The sequence below is a fragment of the Marmota flaviventris genome, chromosome 3 (assembly GCF_047511675.1).
Source record: "Marmota flaviventris isolate mMarFla1 chromosome 3, mMarFla1.hap1, whole genome shotgun sequence".
NCBI lineage: Eukaryota > Metazoa > Chordata > Mammalia > Rodentia > Sciuridae > Marmota > Marmota flaviventris.
In genome coordinates this window covers 98,036,250-98,058,116 of record NC_092500.1, presented here as the reverse complement: position 1 = coordinate 98,058,116, position 21,867 = coordinate 98,036,250, and the positions used below count along the sequence as shown (strand labels likewise).

Below are 21,867 nucleotides of genomic sequence, written 5' to 3'. Positions count from 1 at the left end.
CAAGCTCCTTGATCCATTTTGAGTTAACTTTTGTGCATGGTGAGAGAAAGGGATTCAGTTTCATTTTGTTGCATATGCGTTTCCAGTTTTACCAGCACCATTTGTTGAAGATGCTATCCTTCCTCCATTGCATGCTTTTAGCCCCTTTATCAAATATAAGATAGTTGTAGTTTTGTGGATTGGTTTCTGTATCCTCTATTCTGTACCATTGGTCCACCCACCTGTTTTGGTACCAGTACCATGCTGTTTTTGTTACTATTGCTCTGTAGTATAGTTTGAAGTCTGGTATCACTATACCACCTGATTCACACTTCCTGCTTAGCATTGTTTTTGCTATTCTGGGTCTTTTATTTTTCCATATGAATTTCATGATTGCTTTCTCTATTTCTACAAGAAATGCCGTTGGGATTTTGATTGGCATTGCATTAAACCTATAGAGAACTTTTGGTAATATCGCCATTTTGATGATGTTAGTTCTGCCTATCCATGAACAGGGTATATTTTTCCATCTTCTAAGATCTTCTTCTATTTCTCTCTTTAGGGTTCTGTAGTTTTCATTGTATAAGTCTTTCACCTCTTTTGTTAGGTTGATTCCCAACTATTTTATTTTTTTTGAGGATATTGTGAATGGAGTGGTTGTCCTCATTTCCATTTCAGAGGATTTGTCGCTGATATACAGGAATGCCTTTGATTTATGTGTGTTGATTTTATGTCCTGCCACTTTGCTGAATTCATTTATTAGCTCTAATAGTTTCTTTGTAGACCCTTTTGGGTCTGCTAGGTATAGAATCATGTCAACTGCAAATAGTGATAATTTAAGTTCTTCTTTTCCTATTTGTATGCCTTTAATTTCTTTCGTCTGTCTAATTGCTCTGGCCAGTGTTTCGAGAACTATGTTGAACAGAAGTGGTGAGAGAGGGCATCCCTGTCTTGTTCCAGATTTTAGAGGGAATGCCTTCCATTTTTCTCCATTCAGAATGATGCTAGCCTGAGGCTTAGCATAGATTGCTTTTACAATATTGAGGTATCTTCCTGTTATCCCTAGTTTTTCTAGAGTTTTGAACATAAAGAGATGCTGTACTTTGTTGAATGCTTTTTCCGCATCTATCGAGATGATCATTTGGTTCTTATTTTTAAGTCTATTGATGTGGTGAATAACATTTATTGATTTCCGTATATTGAACCAGCCTTGCATCCCAGGGATGAATCCTACTTGATCATGGTGCACAATTTTTTTGATATGTTTTTGTACCCTATTTGCCAGAATTTTATTGAGGATTTTTGCATCTAGGTTCATTAGAGATATTGGTCTGTAGTTTTCTTTCTTTGAAGTGTCTTTGTCTGGTTTAAGAATCAGGGTGATGTTGGCCTCGTAGAATGAATTTGGAAGTTCTCCCTCTTTTTCAATTTCCTGAAATAGCTTGAAAAGTATTGGTATTAGTTCCTTTTTAAAGGTTTTGTAAAACTCTGCTGTATATCCATCCGGTCCTGGGCTTTTATTAGTTGGTAGTCTTTGGATGGTTTCTTCTATTTCCTCAATTGATATTGTTCTGTTTAGGTTGTTTATATCCTCCTGACTCAATCTGGGCAGATCATATGACTTAAGAAATTTATCGATGCCTTCACTATCTTCTATTTTATTGGAGTATAAGGATGCAAAATAATTTCTGATTATCTTCTGTATTTCTGAAGTGTCTGTTGTGATATTGCCTTTTTCATCCCGTATGCTAGTAATTTGAGTTCTCTCTCTTCTTCTCTTCATTAGCATGGCTAAGGGTCTGTCGATTTTATTTATTTTTCAAAGAACCAACCCTTAACTTTTGTCAATTTTTTCAATTGTTTCTTTTGTTTCGATTTCATTAATTTCAGCTCTGATTTTAATTATTTCTTGCCTTCTACTTCTTTTGCTGTTGTTTTGCTCTTCTTTTTCTAGGATGTTGAGATGAACTATGAGATCATTTATTTGTTGGTTTTTTCTTTTTTTAAGGAATGAACTCCAAGCAATGAATTTTCCTCTTAGAACTGCTTTCAATGTGTCCCATAGATTCCGATATGTTGTGTCTGTGTTTTCATTTATCTCTAAGAATTTTTTAATTTCCTCCTTGATGTCTTCTATAACCCATTGATCATTCAGTAACCTATTGTTCATTCTCCAAGTGATGCATGATTTTTCCTTCCTTCTTTTGTCGTTGATTTTCAGTTTCATTCAATTATGATCAGATAAGATGCATGGTATTATCTCTACTCCTTTATATTGTCTAAGAGTTGCCCTGTGACATAATATATGATCTATTTTTGAGAAGGATCCATGTGCTGCTGAGAAAAACGTGTAACTGCTTGATGTTGGGTGGTATATTCTATATATGTCAATTAAGTCTAGGTTATTAATTGTGTTATTGAGTGATATAGTTTCCTTATTCAACTTTTGTTTGGAAGATCTGTCCATTGGTGAGAGAGGTGTGTTGAAGTCTCCCATGATTATTGTATGGTGGTCTATTAGACTCTTGAACTTGAGAAGAGTTTGTTTGATGAACATAGCTGCACCATTGTTTGGGGCATATATATTTATGATTGTTATGTCTTGTTGGTGAATGGTTCCTTTTAACAGTATGTAATGTCCCTCTTTATCCCTTTTGATTAACTTTGGCTTGAAATCTATTTTATTTGATATGAGTATGGACACTCCTGCTTGTTTCCGAAGTCCATATGAGTGATATGATTTTTCCCAACCTTTCACCTTCAGCCTATGTATGTCTTTTCCTATCAAATGCGTCTCCTGTAGGCAGCATATTGTTGGGTCTTGTTTTGTGATCCATTCTACTAGCCTGTGTCTCTTAATTGGTGAGTTTAAGCCATTAACATTTAGGGTTATTATTGAGATATGGGTTGTTCTTCCAGCCATATTTGTTTATTTATGTTACTAAACATGGTTTGTTTTCCTCTTTGATTATTTTTCCCCCCTTTACTGTCCTACCTCCCACTGTTGGTTTTCATTGTTATTTTCCATTTCCTCTTCCTGTAATGTTTTGCCGAGGATGTTTTGAAGAGATGGTTTTCTAGCTGCAAATTCTTTTAACTTTTGTTTATCGTGGAAGGTTTTAATTTCATCTTCCATCCTGAAGCTTAATTTCTCTGGATACACAATTCTTGGTTGGAACCCATTTTCTTTCAGTGTTTGAAATATGTTATTCCAGGATCTTCTAGCTTTCAGTGTCTATGTTGAAAGATCAGCTGTTATCCTGATTGGCTTACCCCTAAATGTAATCTGCTTCCTTTCTCTTGTAGCTTTTAAAATTCTCTCCTTATTCTGTATGTTGGGCATCTTCATTATAATGTGTCTAGGTGTGGATCTCTTATGATTTTGCACATTCGGCGTCCTGTAGGCTTCTGGGATTTGGGATTCTGTCTCATTCTTCAAGTCTGGGAAGTTTTCTCGTATTATTTCATTGAATAGATTGCTCATTCCTTTGGTTTGGACCTCTATACCTTCCTGTATCCCAATGACTCTTAAGTTTGGTCTCTTTATGTTATCCCATATTTCTTGGATGTTCTGCTCATGGTTTCTTAACAGTCTTGCTGAGCTGTCTATGTTCTTTTCAAGTTGAAATACTTTGTCTTCATTGTCTGATGTTCTATCTTTTAAGTGTTCTACTCTGCTGGTAGTATTCTCAATTGAGTTTTTAAGTTGGTTTATTGCTTCCTGCATTTCTAGGATTTCTATTTGTTTGTTTTTTATAACCTCTATCTCCCTGTATAGTTGATCTTTTGCTTCCTGGATTTGTTTGTGTAATTCATTGTCGAAGTGATCTTTCATTGTCTGATTTTGCTGTCTAATGTCTTCCTTGAGACTCCAGATCATCTGAAGCATGTGTATCCTGAATTCTTTATCTGACATTCCATCTGCTGCAGCTATTACCTCTTCTAAAGTTGAGTTGACCTGCATTGCTTGTGGTCCTTTCTTTCCTTGTCTTTTCATACTGCTCGCGTTTCTTTCTGCTTGGTGAAACTGTTGTGTTTTTGAAATTTTCCCCCTATATATTTATATTGCTCTTGTATAGTTGAAGTGTCTCCCTTGCAGGGTCGGGTGGCAGCTGTGCTCCTTCTCCAATTGGGGTGATCTGTCTTCCACGCTGACGGGCCGCTGGGCCTGTTCTGCCGGTCGGTCGCAGGTCTGCCTACCTTGCAGGCGCGGGCGGCAGCTCTGCTCTGCCCTTACTCCAATTGGGGAGACGTGACTACCACGCCGGCGGGCCCCTGGGCCTGTTCCGGGCACGGGCGGCAGCTCTGCTCTGCCCCTACTCCAATTGGGGTGACGTGTCTACCATGCCGGCAGGCCACTGGGCCTGTTCCGCTGGTCGGTCGCAGGTCTGCCTACCTTGTGGGCGTGGGTGGCGGCTCTGCTCTGCCCCTACTCCAAAATGTGTGTTGTGACTACCACGCCGGCAGGTTGCTGGGCCTGTTCTGGGCGCGGGCGGTGGCTCTGCTCTGCCCCTACTCCAATTGGGCTGACGTGACTACCACGCCAGCGGGCCGCTGGGCCTGATCCGCCGGTCGGTTGCAGGTCTGCCTACCTTGCGGGCGCGGGTGGCGGCTCTGCTGTGCCCCTACTCCAACTGCGGTGACGTGTGTACCGCGCTGGCAGGCCGCTGGGGCTGTTCTGCCAGTCGGTCGCAGGTCTGCCTACCTTGCGGGCGCGGGTGGCAGCTCTGCTCTGCCCCTACTCCAATTGGGGTGACGTGTCTACCACGCCGGCCGGCCGCTGGGCCTGTTCCGCTGGTCGGTCGCAGGTCTGCCTACCTTGCAGGCGCGGACGGCGGCTCTGCCCTGCCCCTCCTACTACGCCCGCGGACTTCTGGGGCTGTACTTCCGGTCGGTCGCAGGTCTGCCTACCTTGCGGGCGCGCGTGGCAGCTCTGCTCTGCCCCTACTCCAATTGGGGTGACGTGACTACCACGCCGGTGGGCCGCTGGGCCTGTTCCGGGCGCGGGCGGCGGCTCTGCTCTGCCCCTCTGGCTTGATGACAAAGTGAGAGAGACTCGGGTATTTGTGACTCACTTTCTTTACCAGGAGACCAAGTGTTTCTGTTGCCGCTGGTATCAGATCTCTGCCATGTTGGTATCCCATGCAAATGGCAGCATTTCGTTCCCTTTGCCGGGTGACCAAAGCAACGGGTGAGTCCTGACCGGCCCTCACAAGCCCCATCTCAATCCTGTTGCCACTGCCTATGAAGGCTCGGTTGGTATTTACCTCCACAGTATTCAGCAGGACCCGGACCGAGAAGCAGTTTCTGCGGGTTCTTTAGCCCTGGGCCAGAGCAGTTCCGGGAGCCGGAGTTCGGCCGCTCCAGGCTCGGTGTATGTTCTGATAGGAGCAGGCTCCAAGAAGCAGTTTCCGGGGGTTCTTTAGCACTGAGCCTGAGTAATTTGTATGCGAGAAGCAGGCGAATGGCAGCCTGAAATTACCTGTTCTATGGCTGAATGAGCTGCGATCAGTCGAAAACAGGGATGGTGACGTCAGCTCTCCAAGATGGTGGCCGCTGGCTTCCTCTGTGGTCTGACCGGTGTGGAGAACTGAATTGGACCGCTTCCTTCCCCCGTCTCAAACCCAGAATTCAGCACTGAGCACGGTGATTGCACAGCTGGCAGAAGCCCGCAGAATCCGCAGCGCTGTATCTTTGCGTTGTTATCTCGTCGTTTCCCAGCGCGCACCACAGACTCTAGCCACGGGGCGATTTGCTGAATAAGCAGCGTGACCCTCCGTGCAGAAAAATCTCTCACCTTTGAGCCCCTGTAGCTGATCCTCGTGCGATGGAAATCCTTCCTCTAGATTTTGGAGCACCCCAATTTTGCTGGAAATTCCTAACAAGATAGCTTTTAGCCGTTCTAACTCGTCATTCTCCCTCACAGTGACGCGGTACACGGGGGTGATGCACTCCCTTCACCGCCATCTTCCTTTATGTAGAACCTTTTTTGTGTTCTTTTGTGCAATTTAATAACTGTCTCAACAAAGGATGATGTATGAGACTTATTTCCATGCCCCTTCTGGCTATACAAGAAGTCCAGCTTCAAATGTCATATTCTAAGTAATCCTTACTGGTGAATAGTAATACCTTAATATCATATTTGGCAATTCTGTAAGACTTACTGATTATATTTGATACACTCACTGCCCACTTCTTTGTGAATTCCACTATACTATCCCTAGACAAAACTCTGTCTGCAAGACAAATAAATCATTTTGTCAATCTCATCCAATTTTTTATAGTTTTTTTTCTTTTGTCTATGTTAACACTAATAATTCTAATACAAACCTTCTTAATATTCTACATTTCACCATTATTCATAATGTTCCTATATTTGTTTACTTCACATATTTTGTTGGTTTGTCATTATTCTTCCACATATATTGGTTCACTAAAAAATTTTTTCAAGTCTTTAAATATATTTATTTGCCCTGATTAAATGAGAGTAGTATTAGTACATGTAAAACAATCCTCAATCCCACTTAATAAAGATAAGATCAATAAGAACAGAAGAGAGGTGGTTGGAGTCTATTTCCCTCATCTTTGGGTCTGTAGCATAAGATTTATTTCTGTACAAAAGTCCAAAAATAATGTTAGATTTTTGAATTATGATTCTAGATTTCAGTGGGTCTCAACTCCCCTAAGTGTGTATCTACATCACTTCTATCAATATAAGTTACTCATGGAGGTCTCACAAGTGATAATGCTGATGACTATGATTAAATACATTAGCAATCTACACCTCTGCAGGTTAATTGATCCATGAGCTGAATAAAGAATTATCTAAAAATTCAGTTTTGGAATGTAAGATTTCTTGTTATTGTACTTTTTAAATGAAAAAATAATAATAAATTAATTATATAATGGCCCATAGGGGGGAAAATTTATTTGATGGACTACTTGTGTTATATGCCAAGAACAAAACAAAACAAAGAACAAAAAAGCATTAATGAGGAGCTGCTCTAAATGCTCAAAAATGAAAACACTATATGCACATGGATTGCATTTGAAAGAAAACTAAAATTCTTCTTTGGAAATTTAATTTTCTCTTACCATTTTGATAAATGTACAGAAGTACTGATGGAAGTGAATACAGATCACCTTCACAAGGAAATATTATTTGGGAACAAATGGAATTCAGATATCTATTTTATTTTTCATGGAGAAAGAGAGAGAGAGAAGAGGGAGAGGGAGAGAGGGAAGGAGAAAGAGAAAAAGAAAAGGGAAAAGAGAAAGAGTAGGGACAACAAAAAGAAAAGGGAAAAGAGAAAGAGTAGGGACAACAAAAAGAAGTATATATCTACTTTTTCTTAATGTATTCAGTTCTTTGTTATTAGACATATACAACTTTCAGCTTTTATTTGCTCATAATGAATTTAACCTTTTTTCATCATGAAATCTTCTTTTTTGTCCCTGGAAATACATTCTTTGTCTTTAAATCTATTGCTTTGAATTTATTCCATCACTCTAGCTTCCTTATTATGGTGGCATGTCATATTTTTTTCATCATTTTACTTTTAATATATGTTTTGACTTTATAGCTTATATATAGACATAATATTGTTGAGTAATGATTTTATCCATTTTGATTACCTCTATTATGTCATTTTTTAAAACACTGCAAATGTACTATAGCTATCAGTACAAATAGATTGGTCTTTTTGTTTTTGGTTCACTGAAATTTTAATCAAATGATATTTCAATATCTGCTAATGGTCAGTGTTCAATCAAAAGACAAATCACACAGGAATTCTGACAGGAAACATTTAATATAAAGAATTGTTGACTATAACAGTGGGATTGAATATCAAAATAGCAGATAACTATTATACCTAAAACAAAGATTTAGAACCAAAAACAAGTCTATGTGCACATGCGTGTGCGTGCATGCACACGCACACATACCCACACACACACACCATCCAAGAATAAGAACAAGACCCCATTGATAACAGCCATGGTTCATCCAGCTGAGCCAACAGAAACAACTGGAAATCCACTCTCAAGATCTTTCCAGAATTCCACCTCTTGGATGTTGGGAAAGCTGCTCACAGACAGGTGTCTTACCAGAGGTGCTCTGCATGAAACTATTTGAGGTTCTGCTGAGAGAAGCTGCAGACAGCAGTATTCTGTGGTCCACTGGGCACTTCAGGAGCCTGGCACAGAGAAGCTTCCCATGCCACCAATGTAAGCATTAAAACTGTTTAATTTATTTAAATTTTGTACATTTTGTTGAAAAATGGTGTTTAAATACTTTTATTGATAGACTATTATTGTGTTTCTAATGTTATTTATATTTTACTTTTGTCTGTTTATTGATTTATACCAAGAAATTCTTTTATCCTCACCTGCATTTTACTTAGGTTTTCTATATCACTAATTTCTTCTTTTATTATTATAGTCAGCCTTCCATAGTCATTAGTTCCATCCCTGTGGATTCAAGCAACAGCAGATTAAAAAATAATTGGAAAAAAAAATGTTGGCACTACTGAACATATGCATCTTTTTCTTACCCCTATTCCTTAAAGAATACATTATAATAACTATTTACATTTTATTTACATTTATTAGGAATTACAAGTAACCTAGACATGATTAATGTTTACAGAATGATACACACAGTTTATATGCAAATACTGTCATTTTTATAAGGCACTTAAGCTTTCACAGATTTGGGAAACCTTGAGTATTGAAATCAACCTGCACAGATAGCAAGGGATGTCTATATATGCAGATCACAAAGTAGTTAAGCTTAGGAGTGAAACTTGGGCTAACATTTGATTTTTTTTTCTGTGTTCTAGCTATGGGACCTTAGGCAAGGTACTTAACCTCTTTTACCTGTTGTGATTTTGTTTTTCTTTTTATGTAACAAAAACTATGTCATTGTTAGAGAGTATTTCTTTTGATAATAGTATTGTTCCACCAGCTTTTACTTGTTTAGTATATTAGTTCAGAATTAAAATTCATGTTAAAAACTAAGTAAACAAGTAAAATTTTACTAGTTTAATTAGATAAAAATGTAACTATCTCTCATCTAACAATGTATTCAATGTTTAGCATTTAGATACCAACATCAGCTGGATGACACTGGTGTTCTCTCACTGACCAAGAAGGGAAGAATAAATACTAAAAAGCACCCAACAGTCCTTTGACCACTTGTATTCTTTCATTTTCATTCACACAATTTAAACCATTTTCCACTTATTTATTTTACATGTGATTCTTAATGTAATGCATGAAATAAAATAATTTCAAAATGTACAAAATATATGACCATACTAATACTATATAAAATGTTACATAATATTATATATGCATAATTTTAGAGTAGTACACGTAAAAAAGTAAACAAGTAAAACTTGACTAGTTTAATTAGATAATTAAATTTACTAGTTTAATTAGATAGTTTTAGAGTATATGTACTACTCTAAAATTGGAGGGTCTCTGCTTTCTTTCTTTTTTTCCCCAGTACTGGGGATTTTATCTTAGCTTTCTATCTTTATTTTATTTAGTAAACAACACACACACATACATACACACACACTTTCAAATTATTTTTAATTAAATCATTGTCGTCTCTCAAAATTGTTTTTAATTAAATCATTGTCTTCTCTCAAAATTGTTTTTAATTAAATCATTGTCTTCTCTCAATCTAAGCAAAGGCCTTGACATGGTCTATAATCCTCTTAAACTGTTACCCTTTCCAATGGTGTTATGTAGATTTTTTTTTATAAACCAGTTTTATTAAGAATAATTTATATAGATAGAATTGTGTGTTTGTGCAGTTCATGTGATAAAAGATCTTATCATATCTTGCTTTAAACTATAAGATACCAACTTTATTACCACTCATACAAAGCCAGTGCTTATTTATTTTCTCAACATATTTAGCATTTCAATTGGTAAGCATCACTCTTTCCCTATTAAATTTTTGTCTTTTTTATTATTATTAATATTGTAATGTTCCAGTTTCCCTAGCAAAATACCTCAGACTGGGTGTGTTACACAAGAGTTCATTTCCTCACAGATCTGGAGATTGGAAGTGCAGATCAAGGGGCCAGCTGCACTGGATTCTGCTGAGTTCTCTGCTGGTCAGTGGGCCATCTTCTCACAGGATCTGTTCTCTGTGACCTCGCAAGACCTTCTCTGTGAACTCAGACACATGGGGTCTCCCCTCTTCTCATAAGGACACCAGCCCTACTGGATTTTAGGTCTCAGTTTATGATCTCCTTCAAACTTAATGACATCCATACTTTCCCTATCTTCAAATGCAGTCACATTGGGGGTTAGAGCTTTAACGTTTGGGTTTTAGTGGCAAACCATTCAGTCTACAGCAGTCTTTCCAAAGTAGGTCCATTAATGGCCTTTACATAGAGGAGGTGTGTATAGGGAATTGCCCCAATCATTTTCATATGAAATATTAATTAGTTGGATCTCTAAGGACATATTTTTAGCCAAGAATTGAGGGTTATAGTTACATTGCTCAGCATGTTGATAATACGAATCAGTTGTCTTCTAGCATATGATTTTTTTTAAAGAGAGAGAGAGAATTTTTTAATATTTATTTTTTAGTTTTCGGTGGACACAACATCTTTATTTTATTTTTATGTGGTGCTGAGGATCGAACCCAGCGCCCCGCACATGCCAGGCGAGTGCGTTACCGCTTGAGCTACATCCCCAGCCCAAGCATATGATTTTTTAAAATAGATTTCTCACATGATTCAATTTTGTTGTTTCCCTTTTGTATATTACCTATCATTACCTTATAGATATATTCTGAATTTCACTTTGCCTCTAATAGTTACAAATTTCTTACTCTATATATACAAATGTGAATACTTACACAACATTTCGTTAAATAGAGCATGTGTATGACAGAAGACCTCAGTGTTTTATGCAAGACTATTAACATGCATCATTATTTTAATTGGTCAGAGGAGAGGGAAATATATGACATGTTAATAAGAATGCATATTGTATGCCTTTTAGACAACTTTTATCAGAAAAGATAAGAAGAGAATGAGTCTCTCTAAAGATAATTTTTAAAAGTATTTAATCTCAAAGCTGAAGTCAGTATTACACTTAACTGGTGAAACACCAGGAAACTCTCCATTCACAAAGAGATGCCAGTTAATACAGTTGTACCTAAGATTTTGAGTATTTGAGCCATTTGAATATGCAACCCAACCAAAATAAATACTTACAAGGAAAAATTAAAATAACCACTATGCAAAATATTTTATGCAGATGATAGGATATTCATCTGCAAAAGAGAAGAGGATGAGCTAAAGACACAAAGCTCATATGACACATTGGTAAGGCAGCTGACTTCTAATTAGCAAACAAGCAAACAAAAACAATACCTGTACCTCTTTGTGTACATCTTAGCCAGCTTTCTAACATCATAGAAACAATAACCTTGAATATAACCACCAAAATTGAGCAGTCTTCCACCAGCTCACAGACGTGGCTATGACCAGCATCCTCCTGTTGATATGTCACTGAATTAAGGGTTGCCTCTCTCTACCAGGAGTTAGTGCTCTGGCTCTCTGCTGACATCTTCACGCACTGCTGCATAAGTCTTTTAGCATCTCAGCATCACAGTATCTTCCCATGTAAAATAGCATTACAGGTATATGAGCATTAAAAAGGTACTAAGCATACAGACTACCTGCCACATAAATATTATATTATTCTCTTTTTAGAGGTCACCTATCACACACATTCACTTTATTCTATAACATCTATTTCTTATGAAAATATCTCCAAATACACAGAGAAATATTTTTTTAAATGGATAAATAAATGAAGAATTAAGTTAAAGGAAAAAACCTATACAAACACCAACCAGCCAGCCTGAATAGATCTGTTTTCAAAAGAAATTATGAACAAAGAATTCTTCATTTCTAAAAATTTATAGGATTCTATTTTCCTGAAGGTTTAACAACACTGAACACACAGCACATGACCATGATTCCCTCTCTTATCTCTTCTCTTGAAGTAATTTAAATTTTTTACATATTTCATTAAGTTTGTGTAACTTTTTATTTACTTTTAATTTCTACCAGAGTTAATACTAAAAACATATATACATAGCAAAAGTTCATGTTAATTATTTGTTGGTCACTCACATGTTACTCTAAATTTCTGTTTCTATGACAACATGATTGTTTTCCACCCTAGTACTATACAGGTAAGACATATTGTATAACAAAAACACCAGTTTCCCAGTATGACATTCAAAAGGACTATCATTATCCATCATTCAGTATTCTCATGTATTAAAATTAAAATGGATTAAATTACCTAGAAAAAAGCAACATATTTCAAAATGTAAATTACATTTTCCTAATAATATCATTTTGTTCCAAGTATTCTTGATTATAAGGTTAACTATATAGGTAGAGTAATCAAAAATAAAGTAGCTTCATTATTCTGAGGAATTTCTAAAAAGCTTCTTTAAATTGGATTTGAAATATTTAAAATATTGTATCTAGTGCATCTGGTTTCCTAGTCTATATGTTATTCTCCATTTTTTCATCTGGAATTTTAGGCATATATTCTACATTAGAAAATTATTTTATGTGTATATAATTATCCATTTCATTTTTACAGTGTCTCATGCATATTCACATGTATATCTCATATATCATGGTTTAATCATTTTAAAGACTCAAGAAGGTTAATGAGTGACAAAAGATTGTATCATGTTACTATAACAAGTTCTTATATTTAAGTAGTCTATACTCACATCCTTCTTTTATAAGCACATTAATATACATCCCTATGTATATTCTGCTAAAGTTGAAATGTGTTTGAATAGGACTTATTCCAAACATAATTTTTGTAAAATCACAAAGTAATAGAGAATAAAAGAATGTTGGAAAATTATAAATTGATAGCATCTAACAATTTCTAATTAAGCGATCTTCCTCTAGAATGTAAGAGGATCCCCAAAATGTTTTAGGGATTTTAGGGGTCCACATCTTTGAACCTGCACTTCAGTCGCCCCAGCACTGACAGAGAAGCCTGCCTCAGTTTACTATTTCCCAGAATCAGGACAAATGGGTGACCTGAAGGGAAAACTATTCCAGCAGCCAAACAAAACAAAACAATCACACTTTTTGCCACAAACTGAGAGACCCAAAATTGCACAAGAGACAGAAAGTAAATGGCGTACAGTAACAGAAAGACGATCACAGTTTGCAAGGCTTTCACATGAGCCATAGTGCTGACATCTCTGGATCCTTTGTCACTGTGCTGCATCCTCTTCAGATGTTTCCACAGAGAGAAGATTAGCAGGAGAAAAGTGATCAGGGACACGGTGAAAGGTGCGGAAAGGAAAACAGTGTTGATGATTACACTAATCCTAGAAAGTTGTTCAAACTTCCTCGAACAGAAACTGTAAGACAGGTTTCCTTTATATCCACCAATCCAGGCATCAATTTGTGTGTTTATAAATACAATGTTTAAAAACAGAAGGACCAGAGACACCAGCAGGGTCATTGACACCACCTTTTTAACTCTCCACTTTAGGTAAAGAAAAGCAGAGTTAGAAAAATTAGCTATCTTGAGAAAATACAAGATGCCCAGACTTGAGGCAAGCCAGAGGCTAAAATGGTTGGTCACCATCCAAGTAAGATTAATCATTCTTATGATTTGTTCAGTCATCCACAAATCTTGGTTCTGCAAAGATATCACTAGAGCTATGATTATTGACCAGAGTACACCAATTCTGGAAAGTGCCAAAGCAGTGAGGATTTGGTCAGCTAAAGAGATCTTTCTTCTCTTGATCCAGTCCATGCAGTTCACCAGTGCTATGAATGCATTTCCTAAATTTCCAATTATGAATTCCACACTTAAAATAATTTCCAGTGTTCTCAGTATGATAAGATTCATTGTCTGTAAGAGAATGTCCCAATTTCTAATATAGTGCTGAAAATTTCTTAAGGCATTCATTTAAAATGCTATGTATATCTGACTCTTGAATATTCATAACATACTGGCTTATAAAAACTCTCATATACACTATAAAATTCAATATATGGATAGCAAAAATAATCTAAATGGTGTATAAAACTTCCTAAGCCCTGACATTCTTTCATTCCTTTAAATACTTTAGAATTTATTCTGTACAGGGACTATGCACTCATTGTCCAAAGCTCTTCTGAAAGTGCTGAAAATAATATTTACCATTTTACTTTTATAAGGTCTACATCCCCTCTCTCCCCCTCCCCCGTCTCTAACACATACATGCACACCACACACACACACATTAATTTGGATCCAAACCCCCTTCATTTTCCACTTCAATAATTAAGCTTTTACGTTTACTCAACGTGCATTATGCATCTAGCTCATGCTTATTACTGTGATTTGGTAGTTAACACATTGTTTAAAAAAATGCTTTCAAATATAATTGATGCAGTATTACTGTAAATAGCTAGAAAACTAGAGACTATTTTATCTGTGCATCTGAAAAGCAATGGAAATCTTCCTGTTGTGCCATGAAGCAGTTGCTGAGGTTAATGAGTTCCTCTACACAACAAGAACACATCTTTATTTGCCTCTCCCTTGCTCAGAATGATAGGGAGACTTTTCCCCCATGAGCACCAGAGATCTTTAGATTTTATCTCCTCTGCTCACCTCCCACTAACATCGGCTCCATGACTGGCACCCAGGGAGCTGAAAGATGATATGCTGCCTAAGCAAGAGGAGAGGCAAGAGGAGAAGTGAACAGCCTAAAGAATCATTCTTTGAAAGCTAAAGAGCAGAATAAATCCAGGAACAACTAACAAAGACAGCACAAAAGTATGTATAGTAAACATCATAGATAGCAGAGAAAGACATAAGGTTCACTATGAAGGACTGAGGCTAACCCCAGTCCCTTGAAACAGTACTGAGCTAAGAAACTGAATCTCAAATATCTTGAAATTTCTCACAAATGTCTAACATTTAAGGAAAAGACATACTGAAAACGTACATTAGGTCAGCATTACAACATTTTTATGGAAAACATACCAACCCTATACAGGCAGGAAGGTTCCTGGTTTGCCTCCTTTCCTGTAACTGAGAGGAGGTAGGAAATGTGACAGAGAGCAAAGCAAACAACCCTAGGGGTGGGGATTTGTGGAGGGGCACTACAACAGGAGCTTCTTGGGCTTTTAGAAAAGAGAGAACTCCGGTCCCAAGTGAGGGCTGCACTCACCCCAGAGCAGGTCTTCCTGAGGCTCCCAATACTGCACCTCTCATTCCAGATTAGACATGCGATAGATTCCACCTGAACATCAGCTTCTAGGGAAAGATGTTCTTCCAGCAAGGCAAGGATGGCACCCAGGATAATTCCCAAAAATTATGTCTAGAAAGTAAAATAATAAGTCAACTCTGGAGAAAAGAGCAGGGTCTCCATGCATTTCAGAGTCAGTGATATACTCATATATTTGAAGAAGTTAGTACATTTCATTTTAAAGAAAGAAATTTCATGACAAGTTTGAGACTCCCTTTACCAAATAATCAAAAAGAGTTTAACCAACCAAAATTCTATCTATATATCTCTCTATTTATATCGTTATTTCTATAATGATAGTATCCCACCTATAAATCTCCAATACTTATGTTTTTCTTTTAAATAAAATTAAATTAGTTTTCAGGACCCAATACCACTCTGATTTAGTAGAAATTCAAGCAAAAATATTACTGAAGCTCCCTTCTATCTAGATTTTGTTGTGGTTTTCTTATATTATTATTTTTGAACATACCTTTCCCATCAAAGAAGAAAAGTATACTTTCCAGTATAAGCTAGATAGATGATAGACAGATATATAGACAGACAGATTTGAACAGTCAAGCTATTCAACTCTTTGGGACGGTTCAGCTAGGCTCTCAGTAAGGACTAGCAGCAAGGTCAGCATAACTGATTCCAGTTCGTAAAACTGAGCTCTTAGTCCACCTGATATTTACTCTTTAGGGAGAAGAGTAAGTACCAGCAAAAGAGACAGAGAATCTGTGCTCAGTGGACAAGGACATAACCAGGAGAGGGCGGTATCCTGGGAAGCAAGTAGGTTTCCTTCAGGGCTGCTCAGAGCTCCTGCGGGTTGAAGCCTGAGCACTGGCAGCATAGACTCACTGGAGACCCTTCAGGATCAGGTTCAGGAAAGTCTTAAGCAACACCCTTAGGGAAGCAGGTCCAGAAGACAGCGGTGAAGAGGTCTTGCTATCTGCTAAAAACTGTAAACCAAAAGGAAACAAGAAAAACTGTATTTCTGAACTCAGCCTTCGAAGAGCTCACCCAGCTTTGAGAATAAGTCAAGAAGCAGAATCCAGGGCTAAGCCCCCTGATAAAGGACTCAACATGCATCTCAGGAATAGTCAGGATGTCCTCATATGATGTTTCTCAAAGACTTGGAGCATTACCAGCAAACAGTCCCCAGAGGAAAGGGCACATCACATATCCACATTTTCTGGAATTTCCAGATCTGACCTGATTCTAATACCTGGGGACCCCAACAGGCCTTGTGGTCCACTGCATAGCATGGGAATTTCTGAATATTAGAATCTCCCTAGATCTTGGACTCACGTCCATCCCAAGGTTAGTCTAATGGGGTTACAGTTATTTACCTAATTGAAATGGACAGATTTAGCCATTGGCAAAACTCTCACATTGCTCCTGGTCTCTACAATAATGGACATTATTATATACCCTACTGGCAATGAGCAAGATATAATGGCCACATTCTCCAAGGAATAAAATTAATTACTGAACTATCAAAACACTGGAAAATATAGGAGTGGTGCTCCTTCTCATGACACTATTAAATTAACCTATATTGACCCTGCAATGGACAGATGGAATATACAATGAGTGCAGATTAATATAGATTGATTTGCAATAATAGATGCTCCAGGAAGCAAAATCTTTATTGAGCCAAACATTGCCTCTGACACTTAGTTTCTGGCTATTGACTTCTTGAATGATGTTCCATCTATAGCCGTTTGGGGGAAAAATCAGGCTAACATTTGTGTGTTAAGAGCTGCAGCACACCTCACAGTGGTATGTCAGGACTGTATCACTTCTTCTGCTTCCAGTTTCATTAACATTTTCCAAACATTGTGCTCATTAAATATAACATATGAGTGATGTTATATTAATTGGTTCCCAAAGCAGGAAGTGGCAAGTTCCTGAAATATTGTAAAATATCATAACATTACCAGAAGAGGAAAATTCTATAGGAGGGAGAAAAACCTGAGAGGATTTAGGGACCTCCACCACAAGTAATGTTCTAAGGGTCCAGTGGTCTGATCTACATAGGCAAACATCTTTTCTAAAGTGTCTTCTCAAACTACCTTCTATTTCTTGTCACTAAAAGTGCCACAGTGTTTGTTGGGCCTTTTTGTGCTCTGAAGACAACATCATCACATTCAGGGATGTGGCACTAACTCATTTATGGGGTTTCTTCAAAGGCTGCTGGTTTCAAGTGACCCCAGAGCAGGAGAGGGTTCAACAGCTCAGGCAGGCTGATATCCAACATGTTCTGCCCATTGCTCTGCCAGATGATTCAGCAGATCAAGACTGATAGAGGCATTTGTAAGTGGGCAAGGATGCTGTGCATGTCTCTGACAAAACTCAAGAAAAGGGTGAAAAAACCCCACTGAATTAGCATGAAGCCACCTCTTCTTCATCAGAAGAGTATTTTGTCTAAGAAATAAAATGGTAAAAACAGACAATTAAAACAATCATAAGGTCTCTCTAAGCACAGGGCCTTCAACAGCTAATAATTAATATGTTTACAAAGCGAAACTCACTGTTGGAGGGCATGAGTACACCTCAGTGCCCAAGGGGTGAACTGTATTGAACACAAATCTGTGCATATCTTCAGGTATTTTGACAATTCCTGTTCTCTTGGTCAACATCTGTGTGATACAGGTTATCTTTCTATTTTGTACTACAGCAACTCCATCCATGAGATCGAACTTTGTAAATGGCCACCAAGGAGCTGTATGGTTTAAGGCTTAAAAAACAGAGATTGGTTCTGCCCTAGGTAAACCCTGAACAATGGATAACTGTAGAAAGAAGAGAACTTAGAAGACCAATTTGTACTCTTCTCTCTCTTTAAAGGACTAAGGCAGGTCAGGTTCACTTTTGGACCTTCCTGGGGAAGTCCTGGACATCAAGTGCCTTCTTGTGCCCAGCACAATGATTCTCTCAGCTCATTGTGAAATGGTAGCCAGCAGAATAACACTTCATTTCACACCGTTTCCCCTCTTCTCTCCCCTTAGATTCCAGGTCCTCTGGAATTCCACCCCGGATCTGACTTTCCACATATTATTTATTGATTTAATCCCTAACGTTGAATCTGGTTTTAGAAGCCCCAAGCTTAAGATATCCATTGAATTTTATAATTTTTATTTGTTCACTTTTCTTTGAGTTTATAGAACAATGATAAAATGTTTATTTGAAGATCAGGCACACTGTGGCACACACCTGTAATCCCAGTAACTTGGAAGACTGAGGCAGAAGGATTGCAAGTTCAAGACTGGCTGGCCTCAGCAGGTCACTGGGACCCTCAGCAATTAAGTGAGAACCTGTCTCAAAATTTAAAAAAAAATTAAGGGGGGCTGGAGATGTAGCTCAGAGGTACAGTATCACTGGGTTCAATCCTAGGTACAAAAAAAAGTTTATATAGAGAGATTACTATTAAAAATATATCAAAATAACATTCTAGAAAGGCAGTGGTTGGGGTTAGGCTGGGATTGGAGCTCAGTGGAAGGGTGCTTACCTCTCATGGGAGAGGCCATGGATTTGATCCCCATCCCACAAAAAGAAAAAAAAATAGTAGTTAAATTTTAAATCAAAAGCCATTTTTGTGTAGAAAATAGGCAATTACAACATATCACAATAATAATGTCACTCATAGTAGAAAAAATATATGCAAATTTACCAGAACTTCTGTATGCTTTTTTGAAACTATTGTGTCATCTATTGTCATGTCATCTAATTTTGGAGTTCCAACTTTTCTGCACATCACATTCCTGATATAATTGCATCGAGTCTACGGTCTAGAGATATTCTCACTGGAATTGTGGAATAGTTAGTGTTTTGCTCTGAGAAATGATTGTATTTGATTAAACATGTAACCTCAACATAAAACAAGAACCTAGAAATCCATGCAAACTGAAGATTTTGTGATGAGTTTTATTTTTAATGGTTTACCTATCCTCATATATTTTATACATTCTTTCAACCATTTTATTCAGTAAAACATCATTTTTTATAATATTCCTTGTGCTGGCTTCTAGGTGCTGGGAATAAACAGTAAATAAGACAAAGCAATCTCTGCTTCAATGATGCTTATAATGTACTGGGAAGATGAATGATAAACACATAAATAAATTAGTTGTGAAAATGATCTAACTTAAGTTTTAGATGATAACGTTAAGATTTCACAACACCAAGAATACAATCAGTAGAATTCAGCTATCATAAAGTTATACATTTCCTTCTTATAATAGAACTTACCATTTATGGTTGTCAACCCACTTTCTCTCATTTCCACATTTTACACAAAATTATACTAAACCAAAACTTCAAGAAATTCTCTATAATTATCACATGAATTTCAAAGATGCCATTTTAATGGTTGCAGATATGTTCACTGAATTATGTGTAATGATTTATGTATTATTTTTGTAGTAAGCATATTTTTAAGATAGGGAAAGGTAGAGTCCTCATCTGTTAAGTTCAAAGAAATTTTTAAGAATGAAAAATGAAAGAAATAGTTGGCATTTAAGAGGTCCATACAGGGTTTAAGAAAAAGCTGAAATATTTAAAATCAGATCTCAATGTCAATAAAAGGTCTTTGTTATTGCAGGAAATGCAAGAAATGAGTTTCCTAACTGTGTACTGAAATGTTAATAGCATTGAAATCAAGTCATGATCATAATCCTACCTTCTCCATCCCTTTATAGAAAGTTTCTTTTTCTAAGCTTCTCACTTTTTTGTATTAAATCTATTTTTTTGTACAATTATGGTATTCATGCTAAATCTACTCAACAGATGTTTGTTAGTCTTGAATATTATTGTGTGAATGTTTTATAATAATTTTTTATTCTATTAAACATGAAATAAGAATCTTGGAAAAAATAAACTTACCTCAAAATGTACATCTTTGATAAGTGATTTAGAATTCAATGTTTTGCCATCCAAAACAGTTGGAGGTTCAAACACTGAAATCTAATACACTTTGATACATATATGCTGTACAAGGAACCATGGAAAACAAAAATTTCCTGAAATAATCTGACAGTTCTACGTAGTGCATAAATACAAATCATAAATTCTTCAAATGGAGGATAAAATAGAATGTGCATGTCAAATACACATGGTTTCATGATTCTGACATATATTTTGTATCCTGTCATATTTTGTATAATTAATTTATTTGCAAAATAAAATATTAAGGGTATGTTATTAACAAGCATCCTCATATTTTTCATACATACACACAAACAAACAGACAAGCTCATATCTTTTTATTTAATAAGCATAGGTAAAAGGCTTTCTAGGCATATCTTCAGAAATTTCTCAAATATATGTACACTATGAAAAAGTGGTAAGAAGCATAAAATGTTGCAGATTCCATCAGTTTGAAACCTGCCAGAAGTCACATGATGTCACTGTTATTGATCTGTGGACTTGCCTGCCACAAAACTGACACAAAGGCCTCTTTCAGCTTCCTGTTTCCCCAAATCAAGACAAATGAATGGCTTGAAGGATAAAGCAGGCCAGCAGCCTGGCACAGTAGCGTGACAAGCTTCTTAGAACTCCAACCTGATATAGTTAAGGACACAAAGTACACAGCAAGTAACAAGAGAAAGGAGATCACCGTTTGTAGGGCCCTCACGTGGACCTTGGTGCTCGGGTCTTGGGATCCTTTGCCGTGGAGCCGCATCCTCCTGAGATGTTTACACAGGGAGTAGATTAACAGCAGAACACATATGAAGGATATAAAAAAGGGCCTGGAGTTCAGTAGAGTGAATGCAGTCATATTTAAAAAGTTTGTGATGTCCTTCAGTTTAGTATTCTGAGTCACATTCCCTATGTTTTCGTTCATCTGCATTGTATTCAAAATGCTTGCTATCACAAGATGAGAAAACAAAAGCATTAAAGTCCCCAACATTATCACAAGAATGACACTCCTCTCTCTCTTCTTTAGGTGAAGAAAAATAAAGTTGGAGAAATTGGCTATCTTGAGCAAATAAAATATGCTGAGGCTGGTAGCAAGCCAGGTGCTAAAATGGTTGGTTACTGCCCAGGCAATATGTATAATAATTTCTGTTTGCTTTCTGTATATATCTGGATTGAGCACAGTAAAATACCAATTTATTGATATTACCCATAACAAACCAATTCTGGAGACAGCCAGAGCAGAGAGAATTCGATCAGCTGAGGAGATCCTTTGTCTGTTGATCAAGTCAATGCAGTTCACCAGGGCTATGAAGACATTGGCAAAATTTCCAATGACAAATTCTACTATTATGAGAATGGAAGCAATGTTTGCTAGTACATTAACCATGTTGAAACCAGAGGTGAAAAAAGGAAAAAGAAGACAGGCCTAGGATCACTAGATGTGATTCCTTTAATGTACTGAGCTTAAATTCTATGTGCGCTTGCTTTCTGAGTGCACAGTGATGTTCAGATTTCTTTTAAATTCTGAGACCAATGTCAATGAAAATCACCACAGTGCTTATGGAAGAATTCAGTCCTTTTTATGGAAAACAGTGCACTCCTATAATTGTTCAAATTAATTCTGACTCATATACTTTATGTCCCTCCCATACCCTGGTATA

At 37.2% G+C, this 21,867-nt stretch overlaps 2 protein-coding genes across 2 annotated transcripts; both read right to left on the bottom strand.

Annotated features, from left to right (window-relative positions):
* Nucleotides 1-12,993: 12,993 nt before the first annotated feature.
* On the bottom strand, nt 12,994-13,980 carry LOC114108348 (taste receptor type 2 member 14-like). The gene has a single exon (XM_027955951.2). The coding sequence runs from the start codon at nt 13,978-13,980 to the stop codon at nt 12,994-12,996; it is 987 nt and encodes a 328-aa protein (XP_027811752.2).
* Nucleotides 13,981-20,681: 6,701 nt separating this feature from the next.
* Nucleotides 20,682-21,593, bottom strand: LOC114108347 (taste receptor type 2 member 20-like). The gene has a single exon (XM_027955950.2). The coding sequence runs from the start codon at nt 21,591-21,593 to the stop codon at nt 20,682-20,684; it is 912 nt and encodes a 303-aa protein (XP_027811751.2).
* Nucleotides 21,594-21,867: the final 274 nt, after the last annotated feature.

Excerpts from the sequence above, each read along its gene's own strand:
- LOC114108348 (XM_027955951.2), bottom strand. The coding sequence starts at position 13,980 with ATGAATGCCTTAAGAAATTTTCAGCACTATATTAGAAATTGGGACATT.
- LOC114108347 (XM_027955950.2), bottom strand. The coding sequence starts at position 21,593 with ATGGTTAATGTACTAGCAAACATTGCTTCCATTCTCATAATAGTAGAA.